The sequence below is a fragment of the Suricata suricatta genome, chromosome 10 (genome assembly GCF_006229205.1).
Source record: "Suricata suricatta isolate VVHF042 chromosome 10, meerkat_22Aug2017_6uvM2_HiC, whole genome shotgun sequence".
Lineage (NCBI taxonomy): Eukaryota > Metazoa > Chordata > Mammalia > Carnivora > Herpestidae > Suricata > Suricata suricatta.
In genome coordinates this window covers 24,037,897-24,055,046 of record NC_043709.1, presented here as the reverse complement: position 1 = coordinate 24,055,046, position 17,150 = coordinate 24,037,897, and the positions used below count along the sequence as shown (strand labels likewise).

Here is a 17,150-nt window from a genome sequence, read left to right as displayed (position 1 = left end):
ATGGAGGATCATGGGGAGGGGAAGGGGGAAAGAGAGTTGGGGAGAGAGAGGGACACAAAACTTGAAAGACTACTGAATACTGAAAATGAACCTGAGGGTTGAAGGGGGAGGGCGGGGGAAGAGGTGGTGGTGATGGAGGAGGGCACTTGTGGGGAAGAGCACTGGGTGTTATATGGAAACCAATTTGACAATAAACTATTAAAAATAAATAAGTAAATAAAAAACCCCTTGAGAGTGTGGCATAGAGAGAGCAAGCCAGAAAGAACAGCAAGAGCATTCAGAGGAATGTTGCAACAATGTATACAATGAAAAATCATGGTGGCTTGCATGTGATGGTTGTGTATGGACAGAGAGAAGAATGCATACTCAAGACAGGCTCCAGGAGCAGAACCGGACTGCTACTTGAGAGAAAGGGCTTGAGAATGAACCTCAGCTTTCACCTTGATGGGCCTTTGTGGGTTAGCCTGTGATGCCATACACACAAGTGTTTATTTTTTCAGTGGGGTAGGAGGCAAGCTCTTTAGCTGAGAGCAAGTGGGGGTGGGGGGTAGTGCAGGTGAGGAGTGGTCTCAGGGACAAGCTCTGCAAGACTCACTACAGGAATGAAAGCTGAAACAAAGAGGATTCGAGGTAAATTTGGGGGCCAAATTAGACTGGAAAACAAATTTGTAGAGGTGCCTCTCACTACAATTATGTTTTTATTTTTCTCAGTAGATTTAAACTGTGTAGCTGAAGGAGCAAGAAAGTGAACACTACAATTGGAGTGTGATGGGAGCACAAGGGAGCAGTGCAATTGAGAAAAGTGATAGAAGATTCCAGAAAAAATCATGGGGGCAGGTTAGGGGTCATGCTCATTTTCACAAATTCACATTTTGAGCCAGAGAAGAGATAAAAAGAAGTGGTCTAATGTGACAAAACAAGGTGCTTTGAGGAAAGAAATTAAAATTTTGAAATAAAAATTGCCATAAGTAACAAATCAGATCTGATAGCACACATGGGAGGAAAAGGAGTTGGGGAGTGGGAGTTGACATTCACGTTGCAATTTTGTTTTTGTTTTATGTTGTTTGGGTTTGTTTTTTTGTTTTTTTTTGCAAACTATACCTCCTCACTACGCTCTGCCCCAAGGAACCCCAGTGGGCTTACGTTCTCCTGAACTTTGAGAATCATCAGAGAGGAAGCTACTGTTACCTAGGAGTGAGTGCTGCTCCCTATTTGGTGTCAGGATGGGAAACAACAAAGATGAGGGAGGGTCTTGGAAAGTGAGGTGCCTGGTTCTTGTGATAGAGCCTTAGTGTGAAGTGTCCTCCATTGACCTTTGCTTTCATAGGGACATAAGGACAAAGGTCATTTGTTGGGACATAGGATACAAGAGAAATATAGCATTGATAACAAGAGGAATTGATGGAAAACCTCAAAGATCTCAGAAGGATCATTGGCTAGGATAAAAGGAAACAATAATTCTTAATGGAGATTAAACAACATCAGAGAGTGACTTTTCTCCAATCTATTTTAAATCTAGAAGCCCTGTTCAGTGGCAGCCAAAAGATACAGTATCAGCACAAATGAACATGATGTCATGTACAAAGCATGTGACTATTTTTCACAATAATTTTATTGTTTTAGGAACTGTAACTATGAAGTGTAAAGTAACAGCAGCAAACATAGCTGATGCCTAAAAAGGCATCATTTGCAAAAGGTTAGGAAGAGAATAGAAATATGATCCAGAAGGAGGGTTGGTATTTTGTTTTTGTTTGTTCCTTAACAAGCCAAACCATTCAGAAAAAGAACATGTCCAGGGTGCCTGGGTGGCTCAGTTGGTGACGCTTCCAACTTTGGCTCAGGTTCAAGCCCCACGTCGGGCTCTGGGCTGACAGCTCAGAGCCTGGAGCCTGCTTTGGATTCTGTGTGTGTGTGTCTCTCTCTCTGCCCCTCCCTGCTCAAAAATAAATAAAACATTAAAAAAAATATATATATTTAAAAAAGAAAAAGAGCATGTCCTTAGAGATAAAGAAAGATATATGCAAAGTGCCTGATCCAGCAACCGGCACATTGTACTATAATCTCTAAATGTTAGCTTTCTCTTCTCCTTCTTAACAAAAAATTAAACATTAATTAGAACATTAGTAACACTTTTTAAAATTGTGACAGTGTAAACATAGGTACTTAAATGGGATTAACTGTATAGCTCCCATGCCTTGGGTAGACAATCTCCATCACATCCTGAAAACCAAATCTCACAACACCCTAAGTAGGAAAAAAAAATGTGTACAGTGCTACATTTAAATTTCATTTCCAAAACTGTGATGGCCCAGGGGCATTCAAAAAAAATTTTTTTATAATCATTCCAAAATATTGCTCCTGTAGCTTCAATTTTGAGTCAGAAAAGGGTGAAGAGTTGGATAAGTCAAGCTGCAATGGAATATGAGGCCCTTAAAATCTGAAGGTTGCTAAAATCAACATTTCTCTTTCAGCATGGTATTTTCAAAGGTATCTTTCTCCATCAGTAGTCTTCCCTCTCCCTTTTCCATCATCATTCATTATCCAACCAGCACTTTCCCTTCTCCCTATGCGTTTTGGTCTTTTGAAAACCCAGAGTTGCAGCTCATATGCCTTCCCTCACATTTGTCATTTTAGAATTTGCACCCACTGTTCTGACTTGGACAGTCAATGTTGTTTGATGCATGCTGTTTCTTAATTAAACAACCACTGGACGCCTAGACTGGCATGACTGGTTTTTATATAAACCTTGGGATTTGCAAGAATTTTTTTTTGTTTGTTTTGTTTTGTTTTGTTTTTGGTAATGGCAGCATCAGTGGACTGCCTTAGATCCTTTCCTGGATAGTTCTTGGATTTTCCTCTTTTCCCTTCACACCCACTTCCCCTGATAATCTCATTCAGTTTCATGGTTTTAAATATCATCTCTATATTGATGACTTCAAAATTTATATATTTGCTCCAGACCTCTTCTCTGAACTCTAACCTCACAGGTCCAGCTGCCTACTGAGTATCTTCCCTACTTGGATGTCTCATTTAGAATGTGTCCAGAGATGTGTTCTGGGCACTCATCTCCAAATCTGTTCTAGAGTCCTCTCCACCTCAGTAAACGGCTATTCTATTATTCTGGGTGACCAGGCTAAAAACATCCTTAATTCTCTCCTTATCCCACACACTGCATCCAATCTATCAGCAAATGCTGTTGGCTCTATCCATAAAATCGATCCAGAACTCAACTACCTTTCACCATTTCCTTGTCCATGCACTGTCAAATCCTGAGTTATGACAACAGCATTTTACTGGTCTCCCTACATTCCTCTTCAGTCTTTCTTAACAGATAAGCAACAAAACAAAACAACAAAAAACCACAAAACACGCAAAGAAACAAAAAACCCCACAAACCCACATAAGCCAAAGCGATCTTATTAAAAATAAATTGATCATTTCTTCCCTCTGCTTAAAACCTCCAGTGGCTTCCAATATCATTCAGAGTAAAAACCAATGACCTTATAATAATGACTTATAATAATTTAGAGTCCAAACTGGAATTACTTGAGAATGAAAAAGGATACTAAAAATAATTAACAGGCTTTAACTGATCGAGGTGTAAACTTGGGCCATCGTGACACATACTTCAAGGCCCCTCATTCTCATGATCTTTGTGACCTCTGACCTCACAGACCCCCCGCTCCTCTGCTTCGCTGCCAGCCCCGCTCACTGTCCCGATGGAGTTAGACACATTTCCTTGGGGTCTTTGCTCTTTCCCTGGATATGTCCACTGATCACTTCTGCTTTCCCTCAGGTCCTTATTCTAAAGTCTCTGTGAGGCTTTCCCTGGGAGGTCTTTCTAAACACGTAAAACCTCCGCCCCCCTTTCTAGCCCCTTCCCCTGCTTTATTTCTTTCCTTTAAACGATCGCTAACAGTCTATATAGTTTACCTTGTTTAGCACCTTACATTTGTAATGTAAGCTCAAGGACAGGAATTTTTGACTTTTTGCTCTGTATTCCCAACTCCTAACATAGTGCCTGGCACATAGGAGACACTTTATAAATATTCATAGAAAGAATGAATGAATGATGACTACTTTGAAAAGATCAGCACTTAGTAGATGTGTAACATCCAACATAGTTAATAAATGGTATTATTATTTTATATATAGTTATTTCCATATGATTCAATTTAGTAAATGTGTTTTGGACAGTTACACCTTGCAGAGACATATGCCAGGTACAGAGGTTGGGGGCTGGGAGCCACAGGGTATGTACAGTGATAGATGGGACAAAGTTCCCCAAGAATTGAACACTATAGGAGTAGAAGAGAAAGGGGACATGATATTATAGTCACATATGAGTGACAGTGCATGGGGGTGCATGGGGAAGGAGGATATATTTATTACTGAGTTTTCAGACACTTCTGATTACTGATCAAAAGCAATAACTTCTGTATTCTCTGTAATGATGCATTTTCCTCATCTTCCAGAGGCTCTTGTCCCTAATGCCGCCATTCTGGTGTCCAGGGTTCTCCATTCCTTGGTCGGAAGTGCCCCTTGTATGCCCAGACATACCTGACCTCCAGGTGCCTGTTCCTCATCTGCTCTTCATTGTCTGACCTTAACTTTTCAATGTGAATCTTTCACTACTAATTCATCATTTTATGTTCTGATTTCTCAAAGTTTCCAGAATATTTTAACATAACATTGGCAAAGTTAAACCATCTAATTGAACAAATGCAAAGCAAACAGATAGTAACAGATTTTTTTAATAGCTTGCACGGAAGTATTTTTGCAGGAAAAGTCTACTCTTTGAAATCAATAAATCAAAGTTTATTGATTTGATCTCTGGGTTTGTTCTATTTTTATGTAGCCTCTTTAATAATTTTAATCAACAACTACCCTCTGGATTTTCTTTAAATTAAAGGCATTATTTTTTTGAAGAGTGCTGTTAATCTCTAGCCCCACCCCTATAGGAAGGGAGTATCCCCAGGGTATGGATAAATGAAGCACTCTAGCCAAATATATACAACATTTTATTTTCAAGGAAGTTCGACAAAATTATAGCTAAGAATATACCTCAGAGAAAAACATTAATACATGGAATGACTAACTTTTGTTAGAAAAATTACTTAGGTAAAAAGTATTCCCCTTTCCCACCCAAAACAAACCAATCAAATAAAAAGTATATTAAATGCTATTAAAAAAAAACTATGGTCCTCATTCCCATATAGCTTACTTTATTTTATTTATTTATTTCTTAGAGTTTATTTATTTTGAGAGAGGGAGAGAACCAGCATGAGCAGGGGAGGGCCAGAGAGAGAGAGAGGAAGAGAGAGAATCCTATGTGGGCTTGAACTCACAAACCATGAGATCATGACTTGAGCCAAAACCAAGAGTCTGATGCTTAACTAAATGAGCCACCCAGGCTTAATCACCTCTTTGCACCAAAAAGATAAATTAAATAAATAATTTAAAATAATAATAATCTTAAAAAATGATCTTAGGTAATCTTAAGTCCAGACAGTCTGCTTGTTATATGTAATTTTTTTATCTAATGTAAAAAAATATTTGTTATGCAAAGCTCATGGTACCATATTACAAATTATCAATCACACTTAAGCTGCATATCATACCTAATAATTACCACAAGAGCTTAGTTTTAGTTTACTTTAAAAAAATTTTTAGTTATTATAAAGCCTAATCATTTAAATAATTTTGAGGCAAGCTAATAATCCCAGCTCTCGCATGGGCTGGCTCAGTTATTTGAGTTTGATCAAGTAACTGTAACTCATGAAAGCTCAATTTCTTTGTATGCAAAATAGGGTTAATAGTGGCACCTAAATAACAGGGTTCTTGTGAGGTTAAGGGCTATGGTGCACTCTGCAGGATGCTTGGCACACAGAGAGGCATCAGTAGACATTCGCTGCCACCATGACTCATGACCATTGCTGTGGCAAAACTGGCACATGCAGATTTCGGCGACTGAAGAAAACAAGTAGGTAACCAACAAGTAGTGATTAGCAAGCATTCCAACTCATGCATTACTTTATCTTTTCAGCTAAAAAAATCAAAATATTGCTTAGTGTATTATAAATGTAAATACCTGTGAAACTTGATTAAGTAATTTGCCATTTTCCGCACACTTGTGCCATACTGACTTTACCACAAGGTATTGAAGTAGCATCTTTTCGATGGCCAAAAAGACAAATGAATGCTCAGATGTTGAAAGGCATATGATTTGCACAACATATCTGGGAATTAATCATGCGCTATCTCATATTATTTAGTCAATCAGTCCATTAATGATCATGTCTGATCTCTTACCCAGTGGATTGTAAGGACTGCAAAGAAAAGGAACATGTATTGTTTCTGTATCCTTCATACTACCTGACTTGGGACAAAGGAATTTGAAACTAGTATAGTGGAAATAGCACAGGGTTAAAAGTCAGGAAACATAGATTTCAGCTGAGTAATTACAGACAAGTCATGTAACTCTCTTTAAGGCTTCAGATTACTCATCAGTCATGTGTTTTTCCATCGATGACATTTAGGTTCCTTTCCAAATGCTCTCATTCTAAGAAACACTAGCAAGACAGATTTTTGCCAATATTTGTCATTTTAATACACAACTTCTTTTGTCCATATCTATAGATGGAAAGAAATGGGTCCCTTAATTATAAATTTTGTTCACTCAGGAAACCTTGCCAGGAGCTCAGAGTTCTTGTCATTGACTATTCCATCGAACACAAATCCTGCGAACCTGTTTCAAAAAGAGCAGGCCTTCCGGGCCAGCCCTCTCCATCCTCTGCCCTGTTTTATCTTATCACACTCTGACATGCTGTGTATTTTACTAAGTATTTGTTCTCCGTCCTCCCTCCATCCTTCTCCCCCAACACCTAAGCTTCATAGGGATGGGGATTTTTATCCGTTTGGCCCAACACCATATCCCCAGCACTTGGAATGGCATCAGGCATATCATAGCCCCCAAATTATTTGATGAACAAATGAGTGAAAAAACACTATTGCCTTTATCCAACCACAACTTCTCTCATATTTTTATCAACTGTACGTCTCGATGTGAACCAGGGTTTCTGAATCTGATGCCCTACCCAAGGCTTATGTTCATTCCTCCCTCTGTGTCATTTAAGGATATTCTCCTACTTGTCACATCACTCATTTGTTCCTGCTCATTTATGCGGTCACAGGTTTATTGAATACCTATTGTGATCCGAGTAATGTGCTAAATGCTGGGGATACAAAGGCAAGTAAGACCGACACAGTCCTTCCCTGGTGCCTCATTTGAGACAGCTTTCTTCTGCTCTGTACCACCGCCTCTCTTGGAATGTCTTATATTCATAATGCCCTGGAGGAAAAAAAAATCTGTGTCGCTTGGTTGGTTGCTATCCAATTTTGATTAGAGCTCTTCTAACAGTGAGTTAACAGAGTAGAGGGCAGCAATGCTCACCTAAGGAGATGATAACTCCATAATTTTAGAGGTATTTTGGGGTCACTGGAACATTGGAATTTCCTAAACAGTGATAACTGAAATTCCAGTTCCACGAGACCTCACTGTGTGGTACCTAAAATGACTTGCTACATTTCCTCACTTCCCTCCATTTTCTGTACCCAGAGGGGATCTGAGGCTGCTTCTTTAAATCCCGAAAAAGCCTAATTAACCTCTCATCTTTAGCTTCAAAGTTATTATTACCTACTGCTATAACTAAATAGGAAACTAAACGCCCAATAGACATAGAGCCTTGATGTCAAACCTTGCCAAGTACCAGGCCTCCCTCTGCCTTTTTAATGCTTATTTGTTTTTGAGAGAGAGAGAGAGAGAGAGAGAGAGAGAGAGAGAGAGAGAGAGAGAGAATGGGGGAGGGGTAGAGAGAGAGGGAGACACAGAATCCAAAGCAGGTTCCAGGCTCTGAGCTGTCAGCACAGAGCCTGATGCGGGGCTCAAAATCACAGAGTGTGGGATCATGACCTGAGCCAAAGTTGGGCACTTAACTGACAGCCATCCAGGTGCCCCTCTCTGTGCCTTTTAAAAAATTATCAAGGTATATTTGAAAATTGAGAATTGTACATATTTAAGAAGTACAATTTGATGATTTGATATACACATACATTGTGACATAATCACCATGTTCAAGCTAATTAATGTACCCATCAGCTCAGATAGTTACCATTTTTTTGCATGTGTATGGTAAGAACACTTAAGATATACCCTCTTAGTGAATTACAAGCATACAACTAAGTATTGTTAACTATAATCACTTGCTGTACATTAGATCTGCAGAATTTACTCATCTTGCATAACTGAAACTTTGCACCCCTTGAACATCTCCCCCATCTGTGCCTTTTTTTAAAAAAACAAAAGTGATCAAATGGAATTTATTCTAGAAATTCAAGACTGGCTTTACATTTTTTTACATCCATTTTATTTATTTACTTTTTTAAAATTAACATTTATTTACTTTTGAGAGACAAAGTACAAGCAGAAGAAGGGAAGAGAGAGATGAAGACACAGATTCCAAACCAGGCTCTAGGCTCTGAGCTGTCAGCACAGAGCCCCATGTGGGGCTTGAACTCACAGACCATGAGATCATGACCTGAGCCAAAGTCAGAGGCTTAACCTACTAAGCCATCCAGGCAGCCCCCATCTGTGCCTTTTACCGGGATTTTGGGAGCACTTAATACCTCCAAATCAGCATTTCCCAACTTGTGCTCTGTGGATCTCTGGGGCTCCAAAGGCTAGTAATTGGAGTTCTGCAGAAAGAGGGCCCCATGGACAGGTACATTCGGGAAATGTCACATCCCACATTTCCCACTTGAGGATACAGGACACCTAATGAGGACATTTACGTATTTATAGATGTTAATTTTGTTAAACCCAGTGTTTCCCAACCTAGTTAGTCATGGAACATTTTTATTCCCCGAACACTGCTGACATCTCAGAGGGCATTCCTGCTCAGGAGAAAGCTGTTTGGCAGCGCCTTTTTAACCTTCAGGTCACATTCAAATGAAAACACATGGTTGTGAGAGAGTGAGCCAGAAGAGAGATGCATACACCTCTCTGCAAGCAGTTCTTGGGAGTCAATAGTGAAGAGAAAACATAGTTTTGTGAAACAAACACTAAACTTACAGTCAGAAAACTAGTGATTTAGTCCTGCCTCTGCCATATAACTAATTAATGAAATGTTGTTGGGTAAATCACTTCTCCTCTGAGCCTTAGCCTCCTCTCCTGCAATGGAGGGTCCATTTTCAGATAACCATTCATTGTAACTGCTGACCAACATAGGAAATTGCTGTGGGGCAGATTTAACTTTGATTTAACTTGAATTAAAGAGTATTCTTCTGGGTGACTTTTGGGGCCTACATTTTAAAAAGTCCTCTTTCAGATGACTGGTGCCTTCAACTCTGAAGATGGAGGTATCTGATTTCTTAAACATGAAGTTATAGGTCTAAGGCCCTAAATGCCCAAAAAAGTATTTTGGAATGAATAACAGAAACAAATGAAGTCTGGGATATATTTATGTTAGCTTGAGTAGAAGGGTAATATCTAGAGAAGTCTTCAGAAGTCTTATATTGATTGGAGGAAGATCCAGGTCTATAATAATATTGTAAATAAGCAACAAATGAAATTTAAGACTACTTGTTTGACCCCAGGTTAACTGACTTATTTTTCTGATCAGCCAATTTCCAAAGATAGAGATTGGGGATGATGTAGAATTGTACTGCAAAATTAATTTGTAGCTCAGCACTAACTTATATTCCAAAGCAACACAGGGGAAGTAGGTAGTAATCAGTCCCAGACAAGTATCCTCTGACCCTTGTCTTTGAGGAAGACTCTCTTCTACTCCCTGACTCAGCAGGCGAAGATTCATTCCCAAACCTGTGCTCTGAAGGGAAGAAATTCTATGAGGGTTTAGAGCATACATACAAAAACACTCTAGAGGGAACTGGATGGCTCTTGATTTTCTTTTCTTGCCATTGAATTATAAGTCGCTGAAATAACAGCTACCATGAAAAACAATTTTAAGAAGCATTTTTAGGCTTATTCATTTATTTTAAAAGAGAGGGAGAGAGTGTATGCCAAGGAGGGGCAGAAAAAGAGGGAGAGAGAGAATCCCAAGCAGGCTCCGAGCTGTCAGCACAGAGCCTCATGTGCCCCATCCCCCCAAAACTTTAACTGGATTTAAAAGGTGACTAAAACTGAAGATCAAAGGTGAAACATAATTTGGCTTTAAAGAAGATAAGATTTTGCTTCTACTCTAAGTTAAATAAATGTTACTTTAGTCATTGCTAAGTAATTGCTGGGCCATCATAATATGGTCAATGTGATATTTGCTAAGCAAGCATGCCTGCCATCTGGTTACTGAAACTGTATTTTTGCTATTTCCTAGGTACGCATGGCCCAGTAGCACTGAGATGCAGGGAACCGATATGAGCATGTGAATCCATTCCAAAGCCACTCATTTGTTTGGAACACAAAGTGTTCTCCACGTAAGAAAACAATGAGTCTAACTTATCCGTTTCTTTCCTGCCCTTGTATCTTTTAAAATGTCCATTATGACAGGGTGCACACGGGTTTACAATACGAAGCCAGCTGTAGAGACCAAGAAGAACCATGAACCAGTCTATGGGCTGTTTGTGCCCCATCCCGCATGGCCCCCCTGCCAGCAGCAGTGGGCCTGGTCTGCAGGACGCACACAGAAGAAGGAGCTGGATAATACGGTAAAAGTCCATAGGTGTTTATGGTACTAGGAAGAAGAAATCCTCAAACCTGCCTTTTTCATTAGGCCCCTCACAAGCACCCCTTTCCCTAAACTAAAAGTAGGATTAGCGGCACTGACTACAGTGCCTGACACATAGTAGGGGCTCAATAAATGTTCACTAAGTACACTCATCTGGGAAGTCTTTAAATAGTAATACAAAGGACTGCTAGAAAAGAGCTTATCTTAGTCTTTGTAGCCATTGTACTACAGGGATGGGACAGATGTCTCATGCGCCGTCCTGGCTTCCTCAGCCTTGGTACTATTAACGTTTTGGGCTAAGAATTCTTTGTCAGGAGCGGGAGTGGGGTGCTATCTTGCACACTATAGGAGGTGCTGCAGAATCCCTGACCGTCACCCACTACATGCCAGTAAGTGTCCCTCCTCCCAGCAAAAATGTCTTTAGACAAGGCGCCGGGGTGGCTCAGTTGATTAAGCAACTAACTGACTTCGGCTCAGGTCATGATCTCATGGTTCATGGGTTTGAGCCCAGCGTTGGGCTCTGTGCTGACAGCTCAGAGCCTGGAGCCTGCTTCGGATTCTGTGTCTCCCTCTCTCTGCCCTTCCATTGCTCTTTCTCTGTTTCTCTCTGTCTCTCAAAAATAAATAGGCATTAAAAAAATTTTTTTTAATGTCTTTAGACACTGCCATATGTCCCCTTGGAGGGGACCCAGAGGGTGGCAAAATCACCCCTAGTTGAGAACCACTTATTTAGTCTGTGTGTTCATGATATGTACTATAATCATAAAGATCATTCTCTTCTCTTTTTTTCTGAATCAATATTTTTTAAATTTTATTTTATTTATTTTTTTAAAGTAAGCTTTACACCCAATATGGGGCTTGAACTCATGACCCTGAGTGAGCTCTACCTACTGAGCCAGTCAGACAGCAGTCTGAGTCAATATTTTTTTTAAAAGAAGCATCATGCTGTTTTTAATTTTTTTTTTTTTTTAAAGAAAGAGGGAGGGTGAGAGACAGCAAGGGAGGGGCAGGGAAAGAGGAGAGAGAGAATCCTAAGCAGGCTCTGCACTGTCGGCACAGAGCACAATGTAAGGCTAGAACCCAGGAACTGGGAGATCATGCCCTGAACTGAAATCAAGAGTTAAGAATCAGATGCTTAACTGACTGAGCCATCCAGGTGCCCCTGAATCAATATTTCTTGATCCACATGGAGGTATTTTATGCTCTTAATTTGCTTTCACTTAACTTATTTTTCTCTAAATGATTTCATAATGCTCTGCAGGGAGGAAAACTTCCTAAGCATATCCATATAGGTTAAAAAGACCTGTTTCCCATTTAGGGAAGGGGAAATATGAAACAAGGAGAAAGCATTCTATACAGAAATTGGACTAGTAGCTAAGGAAGCTGTTTTGCAAAATGAGATTGAGATGGTTTTGAGCCCCAAAGAACTTCTTTTATCTTAAAAGAAACTACCTTCATTTGTTTACTATGCACTCTTATAATCTTAACAATAAAACTCCTGTTATACAAAAGTCTCCTGACAAACAGATTTTTTTTCCTCCCTTGGCTTTCTGTTTATTTACTTCCTATTTATGTTAATAGTTTCGGGAAGATACCAGCATGTGTGGACTCCAGGGACAGGCAGTCTCAGTAACTCTGGTCCCTTCAGAAGCACAGTCAGTAGGCCCACTAATTGAAGAAATTATTAACCTTTTAAACCTCTTAGAGTGGCAATGTTGTGTGTCTATGCTTTCTTAAAATTAAAACCTTAGAATTCCAACTTAAACCCAGCCAGTGACCAACCTGCTTGAAAATGACTACATGTCCATATCTAAGGGTGAGAAATAATTTATGACAAATAAAGCTCATGAAAAATTCTAATTTCATTCATGTTACTACAAGTATACCTTCATGCTTTAAAAAAAAATGTGGGCTGGTAACATTTTTCTACCTTACTTGCAGTCTAGAGTTAAACACGTGCTCTTACCTCTCCTCCAGTGCACGGAAAGGGATTGGAGTATCTCGAAGTGCAAACAGCTCCCTTCTTGACAACATCATCTTCCAAACCGAATGTGGCCGAACAGTTAGTTGCAAAGTACTTGTAAGGCTTCCACGTCTTCCCAAAGTCCTGGGAGCGCTCCAGCACCATGGCTGCTGGCCTGGGGGACTTGAACACCATGATTAGGTGAGTGAAGTAGAATTCAGCTTCCAGATCTAACTGGATTTTTTCTCTGTGCACATCCTCGGCAGACTGCCACCACGTGCGAGGGAACCTGAAGGAGGAGTCTGCCATGGCAGCTGGCAGGTGAGCCACGTGAGGCTGGGCAGCGTTGCACTTGTCACATTTGGGCTGCCGACAAGTCAGATCCGCCTTCTCACTGTAGGAGCAGTACAGTTCAGTAGCGTTCTGACCACAGGTGGTGTCTGCCCAGAGTTTCCTCCCTAAAGCCAAATTTCCCATCCGAGGGTTGCAGGCTTTTTCACAGCGGGAACTCACTCCAGCTCCTCCACTCAGTCCTAGGGAAGGGAAAGCATATGTTATTCAAGACAAACCCATCTGGAAAGCTCTTCTGTCAACCTAGTCTGTCTTCAACAGTCAGGTTACCCCCAAAGAGCTTATGACTTTCAGTAAAGAGGAAATTCTATCAGATTTGAGCGTGGGTACTGTTCTGGATATATACATACAAGGGTGTGAGTGTGCGTGTGTGTGCGTGCGTACATTTCATGTTAGTTATAAAATTCACAAAAGGGAAAAATCATTTCAGAAAGAGGACAAGGGGAAGGGAAATGGAAACACTGGGGAAAGGAAAATGGGCCTAAACCTTTAAAGTACTTTGCTTTCTAAACGTTCTCTATATTTGAAATATACTTTCTTTGTTTTGAAGTCATGACTTAAATGGTACCAAAAAACAATCATGTGTTTAAGATCACCCAATTTAGTCTTTCAAATGTAATTTGAGTCCTTAGCATTACCTAACATGCTTATTAGAGGACATCAAAGAGGAAATGTAGAATTCTATTATATTTTTAAACCAAAAATGTGAAGGAGCCAATTCCCTAGGAAAAGCAACAGGAGATATTTAATCAATATCCAACTGGATCTCATTTAGGATAGTAAAGCTACAGACCACTGGAGCGCAGATGCATAATATCTGTTTTTTAAGATTAAGTATATGTAAGAAAAAACTCTCTAAACTGTGGAATGGTAGAAAAGCCTATTTGACATGCTCTCTGCCTCTTGAGTGCTTCACCCTATGACAGGTTACATAGTAGTTGCCTGTTTGCTTAATAGGACAATGTGTACAGTCTGGCAGCCACTAACAGTGCCTTTAAACAATATCTGTGAACTAAAACACCTTCTTAAAGAAACATGTGCTTCCACCCAAACAAAGGTCCAACAGACTTTAATGTTTCAAAATTACTTAAAATGATAAACATTATCCACTTATTAACATCCTGACTGCATATTTTAATCCTTTAATATGGGTTTGTCATCTTCATTATGAATACCTTAAGCAAAATCATCTATTTTAAAAGTTAAAACAGAGAAGGAAAGAAGGAAAAGGAAGTTAAACCCTAAATTCTGGCTAATTGAATGTTTCTGCTTCTTAAGAGAGAGCACCTCTGAACTGTTATCACTGTACTGCTGGAGAAGCTAAATGACAGCTTAGACTAAAACAGAGACATTTCACACGCTGACTGACAATCACCAGCCCCACATAACCTCCGCAACCAAAAGAAAGGGCTTCCATAGGCGTACATTTTAAATGTCAAATTCAAATGTGCATTATGCCTAGACTCTGCTTGCCACTGCCCTGATTAGCTGGGGCAACAGTTGCTTGTGGCCAGGATCGCCCAAACACACAGTGCACTATGACTCACCTGTAAAGCATTTCGGGGAAAATCATATACTGCCCGTACAAGTATTTTTGACTTGAAACACTTGCCTCGTGATATTTATTTACAATCTCTTGGTTGCTTGCATGTTTTTGCCATAACATGGTTTGAAAAGGGAAAAGGTTTAATCTAGTTCACTTTGTGGTTGGGAGAGCATGCAGTACGTGCAGGCAGGGGTGCATGAGGACTCAGAAATCAAGTAAAATCTTAGACCTTTAATGGCTCCTTGGGGGAAAGTATTCAATAATTTTAAATGCCTCTGAACTAGTAAGTACAGATAAGATTGGAGCCAGATAATCAGTGGACAAAATACTTGGAGATAGATCCCTAAAGAAATGACTATTCAAGTATAGCAAGGATACTCCTATGATCACACTGATTTGGGGCGAAGATTCTACAACTTTTTTTTTTTTTTTTTTTTTTTTTTTACTGTGTGCCAGCGTCTTTGTGGGCAGAGTAGGAGAAGCCCAAGGGAAGGTACAAGTGCGCCAATGCTCTCTATCCACCAGTCAGTCCCTCCAGCCCACACTCCTCTCTCTAGGGCGAACGAGAAACGTTTGAGAGACTGGACGGCTGAAGAGTGCCTCGCCTTCTTTCCTCCTCACACACTGAGCTGCACTTACGTCTACCTGGAAACCAGGTGACCCGCACGCGGGAGGGAGAGGAACGGAAGGGGCTCCCGAATTTAGAAACGGCGCGCTAGGAACCGGTGGCCGAAGGGAAGCCCAGGAAAGCCGGGACGGGAGTAGGAGAGACCGAGAGCCTCCGACGGCGCCTCTGCAGGTCGTCCGGTTACCGAGACTGGGAGCAGACCCGCCTCCGACCTCCCACGGAGCCTCAGCCAGGGTACCAGTTCCCCAGGGGCGGCCGGCCAGCTCCGTGCAACGCAGGGCGGTCGCCACCTATTTTCCCAGGCCGGCGTCTCAGTGCGTTCCAGCCGCTGCCACTGTGGAAGGGCACACACCCCGCCCAGGTGTCCCTACCTGGTTCTCCAGGGCCCAGCGCGAGGCCGGGGACCACAGGGAGAGCTCCCCCCAGAGAGCGGCCGCGGCCCACGCGCGCCCAGGGTCGCTGGGCCAGCCCTCCCCATCGTTCCTCAGGCCATGAAGTGCCGGGGGATGGCGAGCTTGGTCCTTTGTTCCCTCACAAAGTGGAAAGGCAGTTTTTTACAAGCCCAAACCGAGAAAGAAACCAAGGTCGTGCTATCTCCGGCAGGGCGTACCCAGGCTATCGGGTTAGCCAAGGGCATGTGTATCGCAGCTGCAAAAAAATCAATAGTATTTTAAACTGTGGAGACCCGGGGAAAAGAGGCGGAACATGGCCACTCATTTCATCCTCGGGAGCCGAGCTTGGCGCTCCCAGCCCACACTGCCCTGCACCCCCGAGTCCCGAGCTGGGGAACAGAAAAAGCGAGGGAAGGGGGGTGGGGGCCCAGCAGCGTCACCACCCACCTGCGGCCACCGCGGAGCAGCCCCAGAGCAGCAGCAGCCGCGCGCAGCTCCCCATGGCCGGGAAGAGCCGGGAGGACCGGGGCCGGGCGGGTGCGGGAGGGAGCCGAGCCCTCTCGGCGGTGGGATGAAGCGCCAACAGTCCTCAGGAAGAACTGGGGCTCTTTATTTCTTCCCCCTCCTGGGGCGCCAGGCTCGGTCAGCGGGTGCTGGCGGCTGGGAGCCGCGGGCCGGGGCCGCGCCAGGCGGTAGGGTGACCCTCGCGCACCGGCCTGGAGGGGCCCGGGCACCTCGGTGGCGATGGGAGCCCCCGGACCATAGCCGGCCTGGCCGCGCTGCCCCTGCGGAGCGGTCCCGCGGGCTCCTCCGCCGCTAGCCCGGGGCTCAGCACCCGCAGCGGCCGCTGAACTTTGCGAGACCTTTCACTTCCCGGCCGCCACCGCCGCCGCCGCCGCCGCCGCCTCCTGGGCGTCCTCCTCCGCTTTCACCACCTCCTCTTGCTGCTGCGCCTCGCTCCCGTCCTTCTCCATGGGCAGTTCCATGGGATGCATTTTTATTGCACCGACACCGCGGCGCTCCGGTGCCAGCCCTCCTCCCCTTGCACCTCCACCCCTTCCTCCTGCCCGCCCCCAGCGCTCGCTTGACAGCCGGGGCGGTGCAGCCTGCGCTGCCGGGTCGCCGCCGCCGCCGCCGCCGCCCCCGCCCGGGGAGGGGTCCTCTGGCCCAACCGGCGGTCCCAGCAGCCTCCTAACAGCCCATCCCGCCCGCCTTACCCCCCACGTGCACGGGTCACCTCGGCCCCCAGCTTTCCTCGTGCCCCTCCCGGCTCACGCCCTGCATCTCCCTGCGTGACCCCCCTGGTGCCCTTCAGCACCCACAGGCCTCTTCTGGGAAGCAGTCTCCCACCTTCTCCCGGAACATTCCAGAGAGCAGTTGACTCCTTCTTGATCAGGTCAGGGCATGCCAAGGGGCTTAAAAAACCGCGAAACAGGCTAGCGCCTACTTCCCACATCCCCCAGCAAAACAAACCCTCCTCTCCACTCCTCATCTCGGCCACCCCTTCTCTGGGAGTCTCACGATCCAG

General features: G+C 43.2%; 1 protein-coding gene across 2 annotated transcripts in view; it reads right to left on the bottom strand.

The window, feature by feature from the left end:
* NTN4 (netrin 4) overlaps positions 1 to 16,599 on the bottom strand; it is a 129,760-nt gene extending 113,161 nt beyond the window's left edge. For both annotated transcript variants that reach the window (XM_029955596.1, XM_029955597.1), the window contains exons 1-2: positions 16,070 to 16,599; positions 12,709 to 13,238 (exon numbers count right to left, since the gene is read on the bottom strand). In XM_029955596.1, the coding sequence (XP_029811456.1) occupies positions 12,709 to 13,238; positions 16,070 to 16,124 (585 nt within the window). In that variant the 5' untranslated portion in view covers positions 16,125 to 16,599. The remainder of the gene's footprint in view (positions 1 to 12,708; positions 13,239 to 16,069) is intronic.
* Positions 16,600 to 17,150: the final 551 nt, after the last annotated feature.